We start from the raw sequence: 21,514 nt of genomic DNA, 5'->3' as shown, positions 1-21,514 counted from the left end.
ACAGTGGTTAAGAGCTTGGCTGCTAATCAAAAGGTTAGTTTGAATCCACCAGCTGCTCCTTGGAAACCCTATGGGGCAGTTCTACTCTGTCCTATAGGGTTGTTATTAGTTGGAACCAACTCAACGGCACCTAACAACAACATATACAAGCCCTTGTGGCACAGCGATTAAAGTGCTTGGCTGATAACTGAAAGGTTGGCAATTTGAACCCACCAGCGGCTCCGCAGGAGAAAGATGTGACAGTCTGCTTCCATAAAGATTACAGCCTTGGGAATCCTATGGGGCAGTTTTTCTCTGTCCTATAGGGTTGCTATGAGTCAGAATTGACTCGGTGGCAACAGGTTTGGTTTGGTTTATATACATACACACATATATGTTGTATATATATTCATAGCAAAAAGACTGAAAGAATATACAATAAAATGTTGACAAATTTTCAGTTTTTCCTTTATGCTCTTTTTCTATTTTTCAAAATATGCATCATACAAATACTTTTTTACTTGTAATCAAGAAAAAAAACCGTTATTTTAAAAATAAGCCCTGAGCTACCACAGGCTGTCCTAGAAGCAGGGCGCATCTAGCTTCCTTGCTTCTGAGTCATGCTGAATCCCTTCGCACTCCATATGTACATAGTTACCAAGACCAGCTGATTTGGTGTCGTATTTTGCATTTCTTCTGTCTATGTTACCACTGCCATCTCTCCAGTTCAGTAAAATCCATTTCCCTGAGCAAAGATGTCCAAACTCTTAAAGCTGAAGTTCAAGGCCCCCACCTACTTTTCCAGGCACACCACTCATTGCATTTCTTCATATATAACCTGCACCACAGTCAAACTACTTTACTTACCATTTCTCCAAATGACTCTATTTTCTATCTCTGTTTTTGCTCGAACTACCCCAACTACATGCACCCAGACTTTTCCCATTCTCTGTCTGAATCCTTGAAGGCACAGCTCAGAATCCACCATCTGTGATTCCTGCCCCAGTCGTCTCAGAGAGAATACATTCCTCCTTTCCTGCCCATTCATTTACACATAGAAAATAACAAGAACAATACAAATAATCTTCTTTTTCTATTACATTGATTATATATTTTTATACCCTTCCCACAGCCCAGAAGCCTAGTAAACAGTAGAATTAAGGTTTGGATGCAAACAAAATCCTTCCCAAGACAGCAGACTGGTACATTTCTATCAATATAACCCTTTAATAAGTGAGTAAGTTAGCACTCGGTTAAAACGCTGCAACAGCACTCCTGCTCCACGGTTACCTAGTAGTGTATCAAGCCACTCTCGGAGGAGGGCTCTAGCAGAAGCCGACCAGGCGCAGCGTGTTGGGGAAGGTCTTGCGCATGCCCATGCACTTCTCCTGGTCTATGTAAACGGAATTGGCTTTGACCGCCAGGTCATGCTCCAGGGTGGCTTTAGTGTGCACCAGTGACTGCAGGGTGTCTTCCGCGTCCTTCAGGCGCTGCTGCAGGGTCTGGATGGTGTCGTCCACCTCATACACCTCGTTGACAAGGCTGCAGGAGGGAATAAGAACCAGGATAGGTTAGCAGAGGCCACACTCCCCTAGTTGGTCATTAGCTGAATTAAAAACCAGTTGCCATTGAGTAATTCTGACTCATAGTGACCCCATGTGTGTCAGAGTAGAACCGTGCTCCATAGGGTTTTCAGTGGCTGATATTTTGCATGTAGATTGCCTGGCCTTTCTTCCTAGGCACCTTTGGGTGGATTCGAACTGGCAACTTTTTGGTTAGTAGCTGAGTTCTTAACTATTTGCACCACCCAGTGACTCTTAAGCTGAATTAAGGGCATGCATACTTACTGAATACCTATTGAGATGTGGTTGCTGTGTGGGGTGGCACATGGATCCCCCAGGAGAACTACTTCCTACAGCAAAGGGAACAATGCTTGTGTGTGCCTCAGGTACCATGCCCTAGTACATTGCTGCCAGAGCCATTCCAATTAACCACACCCCATAATCCAAAAGGCAAACTAGCACTAGCACATAAACAAACACACACACATCTGTATTAAATCTGTAAATGTGTACATTTTAACCACCACCCTGTCAGCTTGTTGTAGTGTAGTCACTTGCGTGTTGCTGTGATGTTGGAAGCTGTGCCACCAGCATTTCAAATATCAGCAGGGTCACCCATGGTGGACAGGTTTCAGTGGAGCTTCTTCTAGACCAAGACTGACTAGGAAGAAAGGCCTAGCCAGTGAAAACCCTGTGAATCACAACAGAAAACTGTTCCAAACAGTGCTGGAAGATGAGCCCCTACGTTGGAAGGCAGCAATGGACTCAAGCATGCTGGTGATCATGAGGATGGCACGGGACCTGGAAGCATTTCATCCTGTTATACATGGGGTCACCATGAGTCAGAGCCAACTTGATGGTAACTAAAAATAATACATTTAAAAAGGAAGAAACCTTTTAAACATTTGATATTTTTTAAAATAGGAAAAAAATCAAAACTTACCTGGGCTTCTTTACATTTATTTCATCATTGAGAATTGTTTTTATTTTGAAGTTAATAACTGGGAAGAAGGGGAGACAGCAAACTTTTTTCAGTGGCTAGAGTCTCTAAAGGTCATATAACTCAGCCCAATCCTACTGGGGCAGAGCGGGAGGGAAGAGTTCACAGGGCACTCCTAGAAATCATTCCATTTCGGATACCCACACCCACTGCCGCAAGGCCCTAAGGCACTGCCTTGGTGTTCCAGAGTAAACAGTGGAACAAGCCACAGCGCCAGTCATGCTGTGATGATGGAAAACATTACGATGTTTTCATTACGATGGCAAGGAGGACGGGTATCATTTCATGAAAACACCTAGCATTTCCATCCCAAATTACTCTAATCAATATCGTTTTAATTTGCACTTCTTTCATTATGAGACACCCTGGTGGTGTAGTGGTTAAGAGCTCGGCTGCTAACCAAAAGGCCGGCAGTTCAAATCCACCAGGTGCTCCTTGGAAACCATATGGGGCGGTTCTACTCTATCCTATAGGGTCTCTATGAGCCGGAATCGATTCAACAGCAACAGGTTTGGTTTTTTGATTTTCATTATGAGTGAGAGTTTCCTAAGTGTCTATTGATCATTTTGCATTTCCTTATCCACAAGCATAATAACTTATGCTTGTAAATAATAACTTACAAGCAGATGCACAGGCAGACACTTATGCCAAATAGGGTAAGGAGGGCTTATAAGAGTGTATGCACATACATACATAGGTTAGGCTGTGGATATTTTTACAAACACATTTGTATGTGCAGCATATACATTCACATATATTATAAAGCACAAAGGGGGCACAGTCATAGAAGATTCCTAGACACATACAAACACCTAGAGGAACCCCGTTACTGGGGTTCAGGTCTGGGGACCATGGTCTCGGGGGACATCTAGGTCAATTGGCATAATAGAGTTTATAAAGAAAATGTTCTACATCCTACTTTGGTGAGTAGTGTCTGAGATCTTAAAAGCTTGTGTGCGGCCATCTAAGATACATCTATTGGTCCCATCTGGATCAAAGGAGAATGAAGAAAACCAAAGACACAAGGAAAATATTAGTCCAAAGGACTAATGGATCGCATGAATCCCAGCATCCACCAACCTGAGCCCTGAAGAACTAGATGGTATCCAGCTATCACCACTGACCAGTCTGACAGGGGTCACAATAGAGAGGCCTGGACAGAGCAGGAGAAAAATGTAGAACAAAATTCAACTTCACAAAAAAAAAGACCAGACTTACTGGTCTGACAGAGACTGAAGGAACCCCTGAGACTATGGCCCCCGCACAAACTTCTAACTCAGAGCTGAAGCCACTCCTGAAGTTCACCTTTCAGCCAAAGATTGGACAGGCCTATGAAAAAAATAATAACAAGGTGAGGAACATTCTGCTTAGATCAATCGAGTATACAAGATCAAATGGGCAACTCCTACCCAAAAGAAAAGACTAGAAGGCAGGAAGGGACAGGAAAACTGGCCTGGACAAATGGACACAGAGGACTCCGGGTGGAAAGGGGGAAAGTACTGACACATTGCAGGGACTGCAACCAATGTCACAAAACAATCTGTGTATAAATTTTTGAATGAGAAAGTAATTTGCTCTGTAAACTTTCACCTAAAGCATAATTAAAAAAAATAAAATAAAAAGTGTGGTGGGAAAAAAATAAACAAAATCTACAGTAACCATTACACTTAATGCTTTTTCCCTAAGATTGGTAACAATGTAAGTACATTCACTCTCTCCACTTCTAACTAGCGTTGTACTAGAAATACTAGCCAATGCAATAAAAAAACAATAACAACAAAAAGAAATAAAAACATTCAAATTGGAAAGAAGGGGAAAAAAAGGGGAAATGGTATCATTTCATGAAAAAAATCTAGCGTTTCCATCCCAAATTACTCTAATCAACATTGTTTTAGTTGTTTTAATTTGCATTTCTTTGATTATGAGTGAGCATTTCCTAAATGTCCCTTGATCATTTTGCATTTCCTCTGTGAATTGTCCCTCCCTGACTTTTCTCCTTTTTTTACTGGGTTATTAGTATTTATCTTCTTTATTTGAAAATAACTCTTAAGTAGTAGGTATATTGATTTTTCTTTGCCTATTATGCCGCGGCAAATAATTTATTGTGTGCTTTTTAATAATTTTAATTTTTAACTTTGTGATGTTTTTATAACAAATTATAAAGCATTAATAATAATAATAAAATAGCAACTTATATTTATTGTATGCTTTATCCTATACATACTAATCTAATTGCTTTTCATAATCAGACAATCAAATCTTCATGACAACACCATGAAATAAATACTATGATCTTCACCATTTTACAAATGAGGAAACTGATGTAGATAGAGTTTAGTTAACTCTTCTTATAATTTTGCATGGAACTACCTATACCAAAAAAAAAAGTTGCCATCGAGTCAGTTCCAACTCCTAGTGACCCCACAGAACAGAGTAGAACTGCCCCATAGGATTTCCAAAGGAGTGGCTGGCAGATTTGAACTGCTGACCTTTTGGTTAGCAGCCGAGCTCTTAACCACTGAGCCACCAGAATTACCCATAAACTGTTTCCAGTTACCATGCTGCTCCTCTGACTCCGGTAACTTGAAGACACAACTCCAAATTATTCATCAATTTTTTTAATAAAATTTTATTCTGTTTTCATTGTAAGTTTGCACAGCAAATTAGGTTCCCGTTTAACAATTTCTACACAATTTATTCAATGACATTGGTTACATTTTACACAGTGTGTCAACTTTCTCATTATTTTCATCCTGGTTTTTCTGTTTCCAGTAATCTAGTTTCCCTGCTCCCTTGCCTTCTCATCTTTGCTTTAGAGTAAGTGTTAACCATTTGGTCTCATATGGATGGTTTTTTAAAGGAGCACATTACTCACAGTGATGTTGTTTATTTTATGAGTCAGTCTGCTGTTTAGCCATAAAGTGACCTCATGGAATAGTTTTGGGTCAAGATTTAAAGGGTATCTCAGGGAGTCCTCCAGTCTCTACTGGTCCAGTAAGTCTGGACTTTCCTATTCACCAAATTTTAACCAGTGATACAAAGACAAAGTTTTCTTTACTTTGGGGTTCATTTATCAGCAGACTACAAAGGCTTGAAATTAATTAAAATACAATATTATACAGAGAACAGTGACAATGAACACAGAGATGTGGACATCCCTAGAGACAGAAAAGGATATGGTTACTATAGAAAAATCTCCAGGCCATATGACAATTTTTACACCAAGGAAATTTTATGACCCTACAGAATTTCACAGCTGGAAGACAAATGTCAGAGGTCATCAGGACCGGCTTCCTTGTTTTACAGATGAGAAAACTGCGCCCAGGATTGATAAGCTGCCCTCTCTGTAGCCGAGGGCCCACATGTGTTCATGCACTGTGCCAATCATCCAGGAAGCCAAGACGGAAACCAGGAGCCTCGGCGGCATCAGAAGGAAGTGAGTCCCACTTCCTGTCCCCCCCCTTCAGTCTCTGTGATCAGAGAAAAGGGCAGAAGCAGAGACCCTGGTAAGTCAGGCCCAGCACACTGCCCGCTGCTCCTTGGGGTCGGACCCATCGTGTTTCTATTTGTAATCTCCACAGTGTGGGGTCACCAGGGAATATCCAAGGTGCCCTTTAAATTTGAATTTCAGGTAACTAATGAACACATTTTTAGTATAAGCATTTTTATTTAAGTATTCTATGCAATATGTAGGACATACTTAAATACTAAGAAATTACTCACTGTTTATCAAAAATTCAAATTTAAGTGGACATCCTGTATTTTAATTTGCAAAACCTGGCAACCTTACCATAGTGCTCAGTATTGTGCCAGCCACAAATAAAGAAGCCACAGAATATTAACATGGCATATACAGCAACATATTCTTTTTCTATTCAAAGCCCTAATGCTTTACTTTTTCTAAACGACAAATTCTAAATTACGGACCAAATCATTAGCTGTTGTTGAGCTAGCATGAGGGAGAGGGGAGAAAACAAACTCTCATTTTTTACCCTGTATCTATCATCATCCAGTTGTGACTCATGGTGACATCGTGTGTCAGAGTAGAACCGTGCTCCACGGGGTTTCAGTAGCTGATTTTTCAGAAGTAGATTGCCAGAGCTTTCTTCCAAGATGCCTCTTGGTGGACTCAAACCTTCAACCTTTCAGTTAGCACCGAGTGTGTTAACCATTTGCACCACCCAGGGACTCCTGACCTTTAGAGAGGTTATCTAAAACGACCTGGCTAACAACGCCACAATGGGGGAAACGTTTCACTCTGAAAGCATAATAATCAAATGTAGACATCTGGAACCTCTCGGACAGCTGGACTACACCCCGCCTTCTGGGCACCACCTCCTTGTTGACATTCCAGCCCCTGGCTGACCCAGCTCTGAGGCTGACTGAGGGCTTCCGGGTCTGAGGGGGAGTATGGGAGCTGATGCCTCACAGTACCCAGACTGCTGGATTTCCTATCCCCAGGCAATGATGCAGCATCCTTGCAGATGCTGAAACCAGAACCTTCTAATCATCCTTGATCCCTCCCTGTTTCTCATGCTCTGCAGTCCTCAATCATAAAGTCATGTTATTCCTGTCTCACAAACAGCCTCAGCACAAACCACTTCTCACTTCACTCTCTGCTCTGCAGGGCTGTCCTAGAATGTGCTTGCTCTGCCCCTGACCCCAGGGCCTCTACCCATACTGCTTCCTCAGCCCAGGCTGCTTGGAACCCACTCCTCACCCAGCTCAATTATGCCATCTTCAAACATCAGGTTAAGCGACACTCCTTTGCGAATTCCCTCCCTAACCCTGGGACTAGTGGGGACAGTGGTGGTTCAGTGGCAGAATTCTTTCCTTCCATATGGGAGAGCTGGGTTTAGTTTCTGGCCAATGCTCCTCCTGGGCAGCCATCTGTGTGTTACTATGATGCTGAATAGGTTTCAGCAATGCTTCCAGACTAAGATGGACTAGGAAGAAGGGCCTAACGATCTGCTTCTGGAAATCAGTCATGAAAAACCTATGGATCACAACAGTCCAATCTGCAACTGATCATGGGGATGGCGCAGGACCAGGCAGCATTTCCTTCGGTCGTGCATGGGGTCACCATGAGTCAGGGGCTAAGCTGACGACAGCTAACAACAACCCTGGACGAGACAGCTGCCCGATGCTGTGTGTTCTGAGAACTCCAACCCTTTTGTAGCCCCCAGGGTGCTGCAATTGCCTGGTGAACTGCAAACCCCACAGAAGTAGCATCCACCTGAGTTCACCTTGCCTGTGGCTGTATGCACTGCCCCTCCTGCAGTTCACAAAACCAAAACCAAAACCAGTTGCTGCTGAGTCAGCTTCGACTCATGGCAACCCCATGTAGGTCAAAGTAGAACTGTGCTCCATAGGGTTTTCAGTTAATGATTTTTTTGGAAGTAGATCACCAGGCCTTTCTTCCAAAGTACCTCTGAGTGGACCTGAACCCCCAACCTTCTGGTTAGCAATCAAACACTTAACCATTTGCACCACTTGAGGATGCCCCCGCAGTTCATAGGCAAAAAATACCTGTCAGATGAAGACAAACTTCCACATCCCAGATGAAGGAGGCAGCCTTAGGAGGCAGGAAGCCTCCCAAAGGTCCAGGTCCACGGGTCTACCAACAATAAGAACCAGACCCAACGCCATGAAGCACAGGCAGGACAGCTCCTGGTGAAATCCCCTGGGTAAGGGACTCTTTTCTCAACCACCTGCAACAGCCAGGTCTACAAAGGAGAAGGAGCACTGGTACAAGGCCCCTGAGCAGGCTCTGAGAAGCAACAAGAGTGAACACATACCACACCCCACAACTCCTTTTGTCTTGGAAGCTCTACCGTTTTCTTACTTTCAATGGTAAACCAGTTGCCATCAAGCTGACTCCAACTCATAGCTGTCAGAGTAGAACTGTGCTCCATAGGGTTTTCCATGGCTGATTTTTCGGCAGTAGATCACTAGGCCTTTCTTCCAAGGTGCCTCTGGGTGGACTCAAACCTTGAACCTTTCAGTTAGCACCGAGTGTGTTAACCATTTACACCTCAGGGGCACTTTCAGTGCGGGAGGAGTGGGATGAAAACAAAGTGCCAAAGTTTCTTTTGGTCTGAGGATGGTGAATGCAAATTTGAGAACTGATCTTAAAGCACATTTTTATGTTGTTCTGATCAAGTTGGATTAAAAAGAAAGTCTTTTTTTTAATACCAGGGTAAAGACACAAATCTTCAGGAGGCTGCTGCAGATGGCTAGTAAGGGATTTATGGCGGCAGGCTCTTCACATCACCCTGGACCTGCCCGTCTCCCACTCCACCTGGGGGCACTCCCCCTGGCTTCAAAAGAAGCCGCGAACCCCAAAGGAGGAAACAGAGCAGGATGATATATGAGTCCCTGCTCCTCGCAGCCAGACTCTATTCTAGTGGAAAATTTGTCTGTGAGGGAACTTTTGAAAATGCACAGGTTAAAATATCCATGTTTAAAAAAATAAAAAAATCCAGATGCACCGTCTGGCTGAAGGCAGTGACACCCTTGTTTTGGCAGTGCTGTGTGGACACAGCCAGGTGATGCTGCCCTGCCCTCACCCCAGCTGCTAGAAGCTCACTGTCATCATCGTCACCTTCAATTAATCACAAACAAAGATCTGTTTTCTTTCGAGGTCACATTTCAGCTCTCAATTTCCTTCTTCTTGGCAGATTGCAGAGAGCTGTTCTAAAATCACTCATTTTTCTTTCAGAATTACAGAACTGAAAATACAAATAAAGCTACTGTAGTTTAAAAAAAAAAAGTGTCAAGATTATTAAGGTAAAGTTGAGCCTAGTTTGGCCTGCCACCAGTGATGCCAAGAATGTTTAGAATCACTTTCAAAAGAACTTGTTTAGAAAATTGTAACTGAAAATAAAATTCTTGTAATAAAAAGGGCAACTTTTCTCATTCTTCACTCCCGCGGGTTTATGAACGTTATTTTTTCTTAATCTTTCAGAACAATGGGTTTAGTAAGGAAATAATTCCCTCCTCCAATAATTCTCCTCGATTCCACTATTGTTACCCCAGGACCAGATTTTTGGCCAGGACATTTTAACTAGAAATCTTCACAGAAGGTTTTGTCCTAAAGTCAATAAACTGAGGAAATAGACATACTTTGAAGTCCACGGGAAGTAAAGGAAAAGCAAATTCTGTTCTACTGTAAAGGGGAAAAAAAGAGTAAAAATCTTTCAGCTTCTCAGAGCAAGCTATGAATGCCTCATTGTTTGATAATTCCCAAAGTCATATTAGACAGCTTCTCAAAATCCTTTTAAAAAGTGACACTGTATTTACCTAATGGCAGTCTGAATGATTCATTTCCATCTCCACTTTGGACGACACAGCAGAAATTTCTGGGGAATAAAACTTTAGCTCAGCTTCTCCTGAAAATGTTTGCATAAAGTCACAACTCGTTTCCAAGCCTACCTGGCCAAGTGGATGTGGTCTCACTGCTAGGGTCTTCTGAAATGAAGAAACACCTCAGGCACCACCTCTATGGAGGCAGCTTATCCTAAAGAATGGGCTCCATGGGAATAAGGCTGCTGAGGAACCCACTTTGAAAAACATTGCAGCAGGGTGAGCTCCCTGTGACCATGGCCTGGATGACGCTCCACGAGGACAGATGCAGTTAATGCAAGAAATGAAGGTCACTTGTCTGTATTCTAACATGTGCTTCCTAGCAGCCAACTAAGATGACACACATGCTATATGTGTGAAAGGTTTGACAGTCATGATCTCCTCGGTGGACCTCAGCTTCGTCCACCATGAGAAAGAGATGTAGATACAGTACCTGCTTTGCTGACTCATTTCATATGGGCACTGAGAAGGCCAAATGAGATCAGGTGCATAGTGGGGTAATGGTAAAAGCATCCCTACAGTGCAAAAGACAGCAGAGGCAGAAGCAAAGAGCTGCTCCGGCTGAATACAGCCCTGCCGTGGGACAGACAAGAATTAGAATGGAGGCTTTCCTTCTTAGCACCAGGGGTGACCTGGGCCAAGTATCTCAACTCCCTTTTGCCTCAGTTTCCCCATTTGTAAAATGAAAATAATGAATGAGATACTCTAACGTACTTAGCAGAGTGCCCAGCACAGAAAAAGATCAATAAATGGTAGCACCTAGGATTGCTATGAGTCGAAATTGACTCGACAGCAATGGGTTTGGTTTTGGTTTTATTCCTATTGAAGTCACCAACAATTTCATTCTACTTGGATCAACAATCAACATCCATGAAAGCAGCAGTCAAGAAATCAAATGACGTGTTGCGTTGGGCAAATCAGCTGCAAAAGGCCTATTTAAAGTTTTAAAAAGCAAAGATGTCACTTTGATGACTAAGGTGAGCCTCACCCAAGCCATGTTTCTTTTCAATTGCCTCATATGCATGCAAAAGTTGAATAATCAAAAAGGAAGACAGAAGAAGAATGGACACACCAAACTGTGGTCTCGGCGAAGAATATTGAATATACCGTGGACTGCAAAAGAGAATGAATAGATCAGTCTTATAAGAAATACAACCAGAATTTTCCTTAGGAGTGAAGACAGAGAATCCTCAACTCACTTTTTTATTTTTTTTAATTGTACTTCAGGTGAAGGTTTACAGAACACATTAGCTTCTTATTAAACAATTAATACACATATTCTTTTGTGACATTGGTTGCCAACCCCATGACATGTCAACACTCTCCCCTTCTCAACCTTGGGTTCCCCATTTTCATTTGTCCAGCTTTCCTGTCCCCTCCTGCCTTCTTGTCCTTGCCCCTGGGCTGGTGTGCTCATTTAGTCTTATATACATGGTTGAGCTATGTGTATTATTGCTTGTTTTATTTAAAAAAAAAAAAAAAAAAAAAAAAAAAACCATTGCCATCAAGTCAATTCCAACTCATAGCGACCCTAAAGGACAGAGGAGAACTGCCCCACAGGGTTTTCAAGGAGCACCTGGTGGATTCGAACTGCCGATCTTTTGGTTAGCAGCCATAGCTCTTAACCAATATGCCACCAGGATTTCCATTTGTTCTATAGGCCTGCCTAATCCTTGGTGGATGGGTGAACCTCAGGAGTGACTTCAGTATTGAGTTAAAAGGGAGTATGGGGGCCATACTCTCGGGGTTTCTCCAGTCTCCATCAGACCAGTAAGTCTGGTCTTTTTTTGTGAGTTTGAATTTTGTTCTACATTTTCTTCCAGCTCTGTCCAGGATCCTCTACTGTGATCCCTGTCAGAGCAGTCCATGATGGTAGACGAGCACCATCTAGTTGAGCTGGACTCAGTCTGGTGGAGGCTGTCGTAATTGTAGACTCACTTACTTTGAACATGTCGTCAGGAAAGACCAATTGCTAGGAAAGGACATCATGTTATGTGAAGTAGAGGGTTAACGAAAATGAGGGAAACCCTCAATAAGATAGATTGACATAATAATTACAATAATGAACTCAAACATACCAACAATCATAAAGATGGCGCAGGACCGGGTAATGTTTCATTCTGTTACACATAAGGTTGCCATGAGTCAGAGCTGACTCAATAGCAACTAACAACAATAACATTATTATCACGATCATTATATTTTATTATTATTTTAATCAGTGTTGGTCTCACGAAGATCTCCCTTTCCTTCTGTTCCAGGAAATCTACCTTCTCAACCCACTACTTGCTTCATTGGTAGTGTTCAAAAGAGTTTTATCCTTAGGACAAATCCTTCACAACTATCATGGGATCAGGTAGAAGACAAGGCCAGTGGCATCTCCCACTGGACCAGAACGGATTTTAAAGTTTAAGTGCTGCCCCTTTGTTCTTCCAGTTGCTATAAATGGAATTCACTTCTGCATGGAACATTTCAAGACCTCAGATAAAATCCAGAAAGAAAAGGCAAACTGCAGGTATCGGGAAATTGGAAATGAAGCCAAAACGTGGGGAGAAAAAAATCTTGGCCAATTCCTCACAAGCCCATCCTGAAAGGAATCTTTAAAGTTAAAATAATAATAATAAAATACTTTCAGTGTTTAGTAGGTAAACTGTTGAGTCATATTTCTCCCTCCATGTACATGTGGGAGCTGTGCTTGATGAACACCAGCTGCTTTCTAGTCCTACTGAGAACAGAACAAAGTGAAATGAGTCCACATGAGAGCATCAGGGACTTCAGGGTTGTGAGGTTGGTCTTAACGACAAGACTAGTGACAAAAGCAGACAAGAGCAAGTGACTGCTGAAAGAGGCCAGCCAGTGGAATTGGTACCACGAATCCCTTTTCTGACAAATCCTCAGTTTTTACCACCACTCTCTCATCCAGGTCTAATTCCTCTCCTGACATTTGCTGCCAAAAATATCCAACAAGTGGCGTATGCCCACTCCCTCCACTTTCTGCCCACTAGTCTCCCAGTGGAGTCCCTGGGTGGTGCAACCGATTAACATGCTTGGCTGCTAACCAAAAGGTTGGCAGTTCGAGTCCATCCAGAGATGTCTTAGAAGAAAGGCCTGGGAATCTGTTTCGGAAAAATCAGACGCTGAAAACCCTACCGAGCACAGTTTTCAATGTCGCCATGAGTTGGAATCAACTCAGCAACAACTGGTAGCTGGTACATCTCCCAGCAATTCCCGTGTTCTGTCTCTGGCTCTAGTTGTACTGTCATTAGCACTGAGAAATGTCCGTAAAACTTATGAACTCTGCTGTCTATAAGAGAGGCGTTCTGGAAACTCCAAAGACTCCAGGGAAATGTAAAGAAATTCAAATGCCACCTTGGCCTTGTTGAATGAGGCTAAGTGTTCATTAACTCTTCTAACGAAGGCCCACACATGCTGAACATTACTATAAAATTTAAAAAAAAAAAAAAAAACTCATTGCCATCAAGTCATTTCCGACTCATAGCAACTCAGTGTCCCTACAAATTACCAGTGTGTTGGCAGAAAGAGCCTTTATGAACTGCCCAGAATCACAGTCAGGCTGGCAGGTTGTACCACGGTGAGACCAAGGCTTCCCCTCCTGTAATGGCCACGCTCCCACCTTACCGTAACTGAGCCATGTCTCGGCAGAGCTCAATATTGGGTCTCCGAGTGCGCTCATCCAGCCTGGTTTGAGCTACTTTCAGGAAGGCAGTCTTGTCCCTGATGGCCTTCTGAATTGATTCAATAGTCATCTCAGTCTGGAAGATCTCCTGCAGGGTCTGGAATGAAGAGACACAAATGCCAGAGTTCTTGCAGCAACAACCTGCTCCCCCTCTTGCCTGTCCATTTGGTGCCAGCGCCTGCCTTGCCCTCTCCAGTGAGGTGGTCGAGTCACTGAGAACCTTGTTCCATGTGTAGCCCTGTACCCAGGGACTCTGCAGTGTCTGCTGGAGCTGGCTCTCACCCACTCTGGAGAGCTGGTTGAGCATGCCAATTCCCATTTCCAGGTTCAGTGATGTCATGCCCATAGCTTGGAATTGGTCAGAGTGGGAATATTTACACCATGGAAATGTTAAATGCTGCAAATCAGGGCTTTCTCCCCATCCCTCACCCCAGCACACATCTGTGACTAACTCTGAGAAAAGTGAGGCCATGAGGTTTGAGTGGCCCTTACTTTCCTTCTCACATCAATATGCCCTTGCCTTTCTAACATCCCACTTTTTCTTTCTACCAACCTCAGAGAGATGTGTTCCTCCTAACCAAGTTTAAGCTTCAGGGACCCTCACAAAAGAAGGGAACTGGCCATTTTGCATTCTTATTTTTTTATTCTTAAAGGGGTTTCCCCAATTTGCATAAACCTGGACCCCTTTCTTTTTCCTCCTCCTCTGTAAAGTGAGCCCCCTCCTAACTCTGAAAGCCCTCCCTTCTCCTATCTACTCTAGGGGCTTGGTCTTAGCAATCCCATCTCTCCACACCCTTCACATTATGCTGCTTCTTCCTTGGCTTTTTTCCTGTGACCTGGAGACAGGCCCAAGTATCATCAATTTTTTCTTTTTTTTTTAAACCACATGTCTTTACCACCACTCTCTCATTCAGGCCTCTCCAATCCCTCTCCTGACATTTGCTGCCAAAAATATGCCACTAATAGCATATGCCCACTCCCTTCATGTTCTGCCTGCCTAACCTCCTGGTAGCTCCTGTAATGCAGCATAATGAATTATCTAGATTTGTGAAGGATAAGAATCAGGATCAGCACAAAGCTGGTTCCTGTGGGGCAGAGGTTAGGTGTATCTCTGCCTTCCCACTTCTCCATTATTTCTGACACCAGCTGCTTCTCCCACAGCATTCTACTTCTCTGCAGGATTTGATAATCCATTGCAATGGCCATGCAGAACTCACAAACCATACTCATAGCTATGTGGTTTATTAGGGAAGTAACAAACTACAACTTGAGATCAGGATCAACTTGGAAGTAACAAGAACAACTTCGGATCTGGATTAGGAAGCACACAGGCAAGGTCTGGAAAGATCTCTGAAGTGGAGAGCACTTCCTTCCCTTCTTCAGTGCAGGACAGCTTCCGACGAGGACAGCTCTCTCAGCTGCTCCCTGCCATTGGGCCTCTCTGCCATCAGGCCTCTCCTCCATTGGCCTCTCCACCACTAACTGGCCCAGCTCACAGCCAGTGTCACAGCCTGCTCAGCTCTCTTAGCTGCTCTCTGCTATCAGATCTCTGCCTCTAACTGGCCCAGCTCATAGACTATGTAGCATCACATTCAACTCTCTTAGTATCTCTCTGCTATTAGGCCTCTCTGCGATCAGGCACTGTAGGCCTCAGCTACTAAATGGCCCAGCTCATAGCCAAGGTAACAGCTTCAGGATCACTCAGCTCCCAGGCAACTCTGCTTCTTTGCTAGCCCAGCTCTTAGCCAGCATCTCTCTCTCATCCAGGAGGCCTCTAAAACCTGTGTTTCAGCCATTTATATATCTCAATCCACCTTTTCCATTAATATCCTCTATAGTCTGGCTTTAACCTACCTGTTCATTCTTCTCTCCCAGGACACAGATCATCTATTCCAGCATAACTGGGCTCTTTACAGACCTGAAATCAACCTCTGATGTGCTACCTCCAAGGCTGTGTTCAAGATGTTACCCCACCTATAAGGTTCACTTCTTCCTCTAAACCCTAACAATACATTCTGTATTTGTTTTTTGGCAACCACAATTTGTAATTTTCTAGTGTTATCAACAGTTTATGATCTTTTCATATTATGCGTCTCTTCTCCATAAATATAAGCTTTCTGGGAACAAAAACTACATTTTAAACTTCTCTCTACCCTTCACTGTATACAGCACACAGTCTTGCTCAAACAACATTTGTTCCCCAAAGAAGACACAATGAGAAGGAAAGGTAAGCTGCTGCAGCCTGGAACATGATGCCACACGGCCAAGAAACAGTAAACTATATGCAGCATAATCCACAGAAATAACCAGGGTGCCAAGACTAATACTAAGTGAAGGAAGAGCTCCTTCTTTATTTGAAACATATAAACTCTGCTTGAATCCTTCAGTTCATTGTCATTATAAAACTCTTATACTTAGACCACTTAAAAATTTTAATATTAGAAATACTTTGAAATACCAAATCGTTTCCTGTATTTAGTTCTGTATTTCAGAAAAAGGGCCCAAGATAATTTAATAGAAAACATTCCTACCATATGTTCTAATAATAAATCCACTTTCTAATTACATACAATGACTCATTAAACTTTAATAACGTTTTGTTTCTGTTAAATACTAAGAAACTTCATTACATAGTGCATTCTTTGTGTTCCCCAAGCCAATGAATTTCAATTTCATTTTTACACCTGGTTACCTGGTTAAAATAAATGATACGCTTTGTACTGTTTTTAATTTTTTTTACTCTGTATGGCCAGGAGGTCATGTGCTTTATGGTGTATCTGTGGATGAGGTAAGAAAATTTGTGGTCCCAGATCGCCCTGTTCTGACTAGGCCAGCTAAGTGGTACCACCAGGGGTTGACTTACTTTGGCTAAGTGAATCTGAATCTTATTTTTAGCATCTGCTGTTTCAGCAATGCGGTTGGTGAAAGACAGGTTGACTTTGTTGAACTGATTCCACATTTCATTGGCTGTCACAACCAAGAGGTTTTCAATGTCATCTCTTAGCTTGGCCGAGGCTGCGCGTTCACTCTGGGAGCGGAGAATATTATCATCGGTGAACTTGGTCCAGGACTCAGGCACAGAGACCCTGAGAAGAGGAAGCAGAACCAGACAGTGGTGACAAGGATGATTGGTCTAGATAATCTGTAGGCAACCTTTTAACTTTTAAAAAAACAAACCTCCAATCACTGATTTTAGTTTTTTTGCATGGGGGCATTGGGAGTTCAGTGGTAGAATTTTCACCTGCCATGCAGGAGACCTGGGTTTAATTTCCAGCCAATGCACCTCATGCACAGCCACCACCTGTCTGTCAGTGGAAACTTGTGTGTTGCTATAATGATAAACAAGTTTCAGTGGAGCTTCCAGGCTAAGACAGAGTAGGAAGAAAGGTATGGCAATCTACTTCAAAAAATCAGCCAGTGAAAACTCTATGGATCACAATGGTCCGATCCACAGCTGATTGTGGGGATGGCACAGGACCAGGTAGCATTCATTCCATTGTGCAAGAGGTCACCATGAGTCAGGGACCAGCTCAACAGCAGCTAACAACAACAGTTTTATGTAAACATCTGAGCAAAGCATATTTTAAACTTTTCTTAATTGCTCCTTATTTTACTGCTAACCAATTTTCTATACAGCCAAAGTATAAACTAACTTCTCTGCCAGTTTAGGGGGAAAAAAGGATTATTGATGTCTATGGGTATGTAGGTCCGTTACAAATGTGTCAAATCTACCTAATAAGCATATGAAAAAATTCAACCTCATGAATAACCAAAGAAATACTAATAAGAACAACAATGTACTATGAATCCATCATCAGAATAGCAAAGATTAAAGAAAATGATAACTTGCAGTGCTGGTGAGAGTATTTAGAAAAAGATTCTCTCATACCCTACAGGTAGCAATATTGAATCAGCACAATCATGCTAGAGGGTAAAAAGGCACAATAACCTTTTAAAATGTGTATAACCTAGAAATTCCACTTCTAGGAATTTATTCTAAGGGAATAATGTACCCAAAGGTATAGATAAGTAAAGACAGATATATATATTAATTTCACCAATATTTACGCCAATCTCAGAAAAATTGGAAACAACCTAAGTGTCCAAATTAAAGAAAAAGTTAAGTAAATTATGGTACACTCAAAAAAGGAATCCATGTAGCACACAAACTCATGTTGTAGAGGAATATTTATTTTCTTGAACAATGTTTTTTAATATCACTAAGTGAAAAAAATCATAGAGGCTATACGAAGAGTATGTGAGTAATAACATTACTTAAAAATACAAATCTATAGTTATAAGCATGGAAAAATATTGGAAAGACTAAGGATAAATTTCTGTCAGTGGGTATCTCTAGGTGGTAGCAGGGTTATGGGTGACATTTGTGTGGTTGGTGGTGTAATAGGATAGTTAATGAGACTCTTATTGTTGGTTAGGGGTTTTAGCTCAGGCCTCAATGACCCAAAATAATAACATAGATACTACATACTCCCACACTTTAAAGGGAAGTTCACTTGGAAAGGAGATGGATCTAACCTAGACTATCAGTCAAGGACATATAAGAGATGGCAAGAACTCATGTTAGAAGTGGAAAAGGCCCACTGAAGTTGGAATCAACTCGATGGCAGTGGAATGATTAAAAAACCAAAACCAAACCCACTGCCATCAAGTCGATTATGATTCCTGGTGACCATATGTGACTGAGTGGGGCTGTCCCATAGGGTTTTTAAGGCTGTAATCTTCAGAAGACCAAAGAATTGATGGCTTTGAGTCATGTTGCTGGTGAAGAATATTGAATATACCATAGACTGCCAAAAGAATGAACAAATCTGTCTTGGAAGAATGCTCCTTAGAAGCAAGGATGGCAAGACTATGTTTCACATACTTTGGACATGTTATCAGGAGGGATCAGTCCCTGGAAAAGTACATGATGCTTGGTAAAGTAGAGGATCAGCGAAGAGGAAGACCCTCAACAAGACGGACTGACACAGTGGCTGCAACAATGGGCTCAAACATAGCAACCATTGTGAGGATGGCACAGGATAGGGCAGTGTTTCATTCTGTTGTACACAGGGTTGCTATGAGTTGGAACTGACTAGACAGAACCTAACAATAACAACAACCATCTCTACAGAGGCAGACTGCCACGTCTTTCTCCCTCGAAGCGGCTGGTGGTTTCAAACCACCGACCTTTCGGTTGGCACCCGAGCATTTGACCATTGTGCCACCAGGGCTCCCCTGATTAGGGTGACATTTTTATTCCTTATTGTCGAACTATGAGAATGAAAGCCTAAACTAGAACTTTCCTGGTCAAACTGTTATTTTGTCCTGTTAAATGGTTTATAACCCTGTGAAGGTCCACAATACAGTGCTTTTTTATTAGGCCAAAAAAAAAAAAAAGAAGAGGAAGAGGCCCTTAATGGAGAGTTAAGTAGTCAGAAACCTGTCCCTCATGAGTGAGCCTGCAAGTATTCAAAATACTGATGGCATAGCTTCCAGCATCACAGCAACATGCAAGCCACCACAGTACATCAAACTGACAGATAAATGGTGATATGCTGAGAAAATAATCTGAGAAACTAGAATATATGAAGAAGAACACGGCATCAGGAATAGAAGAAGACTAACAACTGTGATATGCAGATGACACAACCTTGCTTGCTGAAAGTGAAGAGGACTTGAAGCACTTACTGATTGTCATGGATTGAATTGTGTCCCCAAAAGTATATGTATCAGTTTGGCTAGGCCATGATTCTCAGTATTGTGTGATTGTCCACCATTTTGTCATCTAATGGGATTTTACTATGTGTTGTAAATCTTATCTCTATGAAGTTGAGATGGGATTTGTGGCAATTATGTTAATGAGGCTGGACTCAATCTACAAGATTAGATTGTATTTTAAACCAATCTCTTTTGAGATATAAAAGAGAGCAGCTAGCGGAGAGATGGGGGACCTCATACCACCAAGAAAGTAATGCCAAAGGAAAAGCACATCCTTTGGGGAAGATTGATGACAAGGACCTTCCTCCAGAGCTGACAGAGAGACAAAGTCTTCCCTTGGAGTTGACACCTTGAATTTGGACTTCTAGCCTACTAGACTGTAAGGGAATAAACTTCTGTTTGTTGAAGCCATCCACTTGTGTTATTCTTTTATGGATAACAGATAACTAATATATCTGTTAACTAGATAACTAAGACACTGATGAAGATCAAAGACAACAGCCTTCCGTATGAATTGCACCTCGACATGAAGAAAACAAATCCTCACAACAAGACCAATAAGCAACATCCTGATAAGTGGAGAAAATATTGAAGTTGTCAAGGATTTCATTTTACTTGGATTCACAATCAACGCCCATGGAAGAAGCAGTCAAGAAATCAAACGATGTATTGTACTGGGAAAATCTGCTGAAAAAGATCACTTTCAAGTGTTTAAAGCAAAGATGTCACCTTGAGGACTAAGGTGTACCTGACCCAAGCCATGGTATTTTCAATCACATGCATGTGAAAGCTAAACAGTGAATAAGGAAGACCAAAGAAGAATTGATGCACTTGAATTATGGTGTTGACGAAGAATATTGAATATACCATGGACTGCCAGAAGAACAAACAAATCTATCTTGGAAGAAGTACAGCCAGAATGCTCCTTAGAAGCGAGCATGGCAAGACTTCACCTTACCTACTTTGGACATGTTATGAGGAAGAACCAGTCCCTGGAGAAGGACATCGTGCTTGGTAAAATAGAGGGTCAACGAAAAAGAGAAAGACTTTCACTTCCTCTTTTTCGTTGACACTGTGGCTGCAACAATGGGCTCAAACATAACAAGAATTATGAGGATGGCACAAGACTGGGAAGTGTTTCGTTCTGTTGTACATAGGGTCTCTATGAATTGGAACTGACTAGACAGCATCTAACAACAGTAAGTGGTCAGAGTGTGTGATTCCATACCAGTCTACTACCCACCACCAAGGAGGAGAGGAAGATGCTTCCTCCTCACCTCTAACCAAGTGAGAGGTGTCTCATGGGGACCACTTAGGGCACAGGGTCTGAATATGATTCACACCTGAAGAATTTAGAAGTAAAAGTTGATGGCTGGCCTTGCTTATCTCATAGTAGAGTCAAGAGAATCCATTTGAGTTCACTTTAAAAGGGGGAGGGGGTATGAGTGGTTGCCTGTAGGCCAGGACTAGGGTGTTAATTAGGAGGGAGCATAAGGAAACTTTTGGGGTAACGAAAGTTTCCATATCTCCATTGTGGTGCTGGTGACAAAGGCATATAGCTTTGTCAAAGTTCATCAAAATGTACTCTTAAACTAAGTGCATTTTATTGTACGTGAATTTTACCTCAATAAAACTGATTTTTAAAAAAGGAGGGGAGTAGCTAGAAAAGACTGTGAAACCAGCCTGTCTTAGTTATCTAGTGTTGCTCTACCAGAAATACCACAAGTGGATGGCTTTAACAAACAGAAATTTATTATCTCACAGTCTAGTATGCTAGAAGTCCAAATTCAGGGTGCCAGCTCCAGGAGAAGGCTTTCTGTCTCCGTCAGCTTTGGAGGAAAGTTCTTGTCATCAATCTTCCCAGTCGAGGAGATTCTCAGCATAGGGACCTCAGGTCCAAAAAACATGCTATTCTCCCGGCCCTTGTTTCTTGGTGGTATGAGGTCCCCATGTCTTTCTGCTTGCTTCTCTCTTTTATATCTCAAAAGAGATTGAATTAAGACACAGCCTAATCTTGTAGATTGAGTCCTACCTCATTAACATAACTGCCACTAATCCTGCCTTATTAACATCATAGAGGTAGGATTTACAACACATAGGAAAATCCTATCAGATGACAAAATGGTGGACAATCACACAATACTAAGAATTGTGGCTTAGCCAAGTTGACACACATTTTTGGGAGACAAA

General features: G+C 42.2%; 1 protein-coding gene across 1 annotated transcript in view; it reads right to left on the bottom strand.

Moving 5' to 3' along the window:
- Positions 1-1,178: 1,178 nt before the first annotated feature.
- Positions 1,179-21,514, bottom strand: part of TEKT3 (tektin 3) — a 38,511-nt gene continuing 18,175 nt past the window's right edge. Inside the window, exons 5-7 of the mRNA XM_004375966.2 lie at positions 16,467-16,689; positions 13,546-13,700; positions 1,179-1,521 (exon numbers count right to left, since the gene is read on the bottom strand). Of these exons, the coding sequence (XP_004376023.1) occupies positions 1,305-1,521; positions 13,546-13,700; positions 16,467-16,689 (595 nt within the window). The 3' untranslated portion in view covers positions 1,179-1,304. The remainder of the gene's footprint in view (positions 1,522-13,545; positions 13,701-16,466; positions 16,690-21,514) is intronic.

The sequence above is a fragment of the Trichechus manatus genome, unplaced genomic scaffold (assembly GCF_000243295.1).
Source record: "Trichechus manatus latirostris isolate Lorelei unplaced genomic scaffold, TriManLat1.0 scaffold00040, whole genome shotgun sequence".
Lineage (NCBI taxonomy): Eukaryota > Metazoa > Chordata > Mammalia > Sirenia > Trichechidae > Trichechus > Trichechus manatus.
This window is presented reverse-complemented; position numbering and strand designations above follow the sequence as displayed.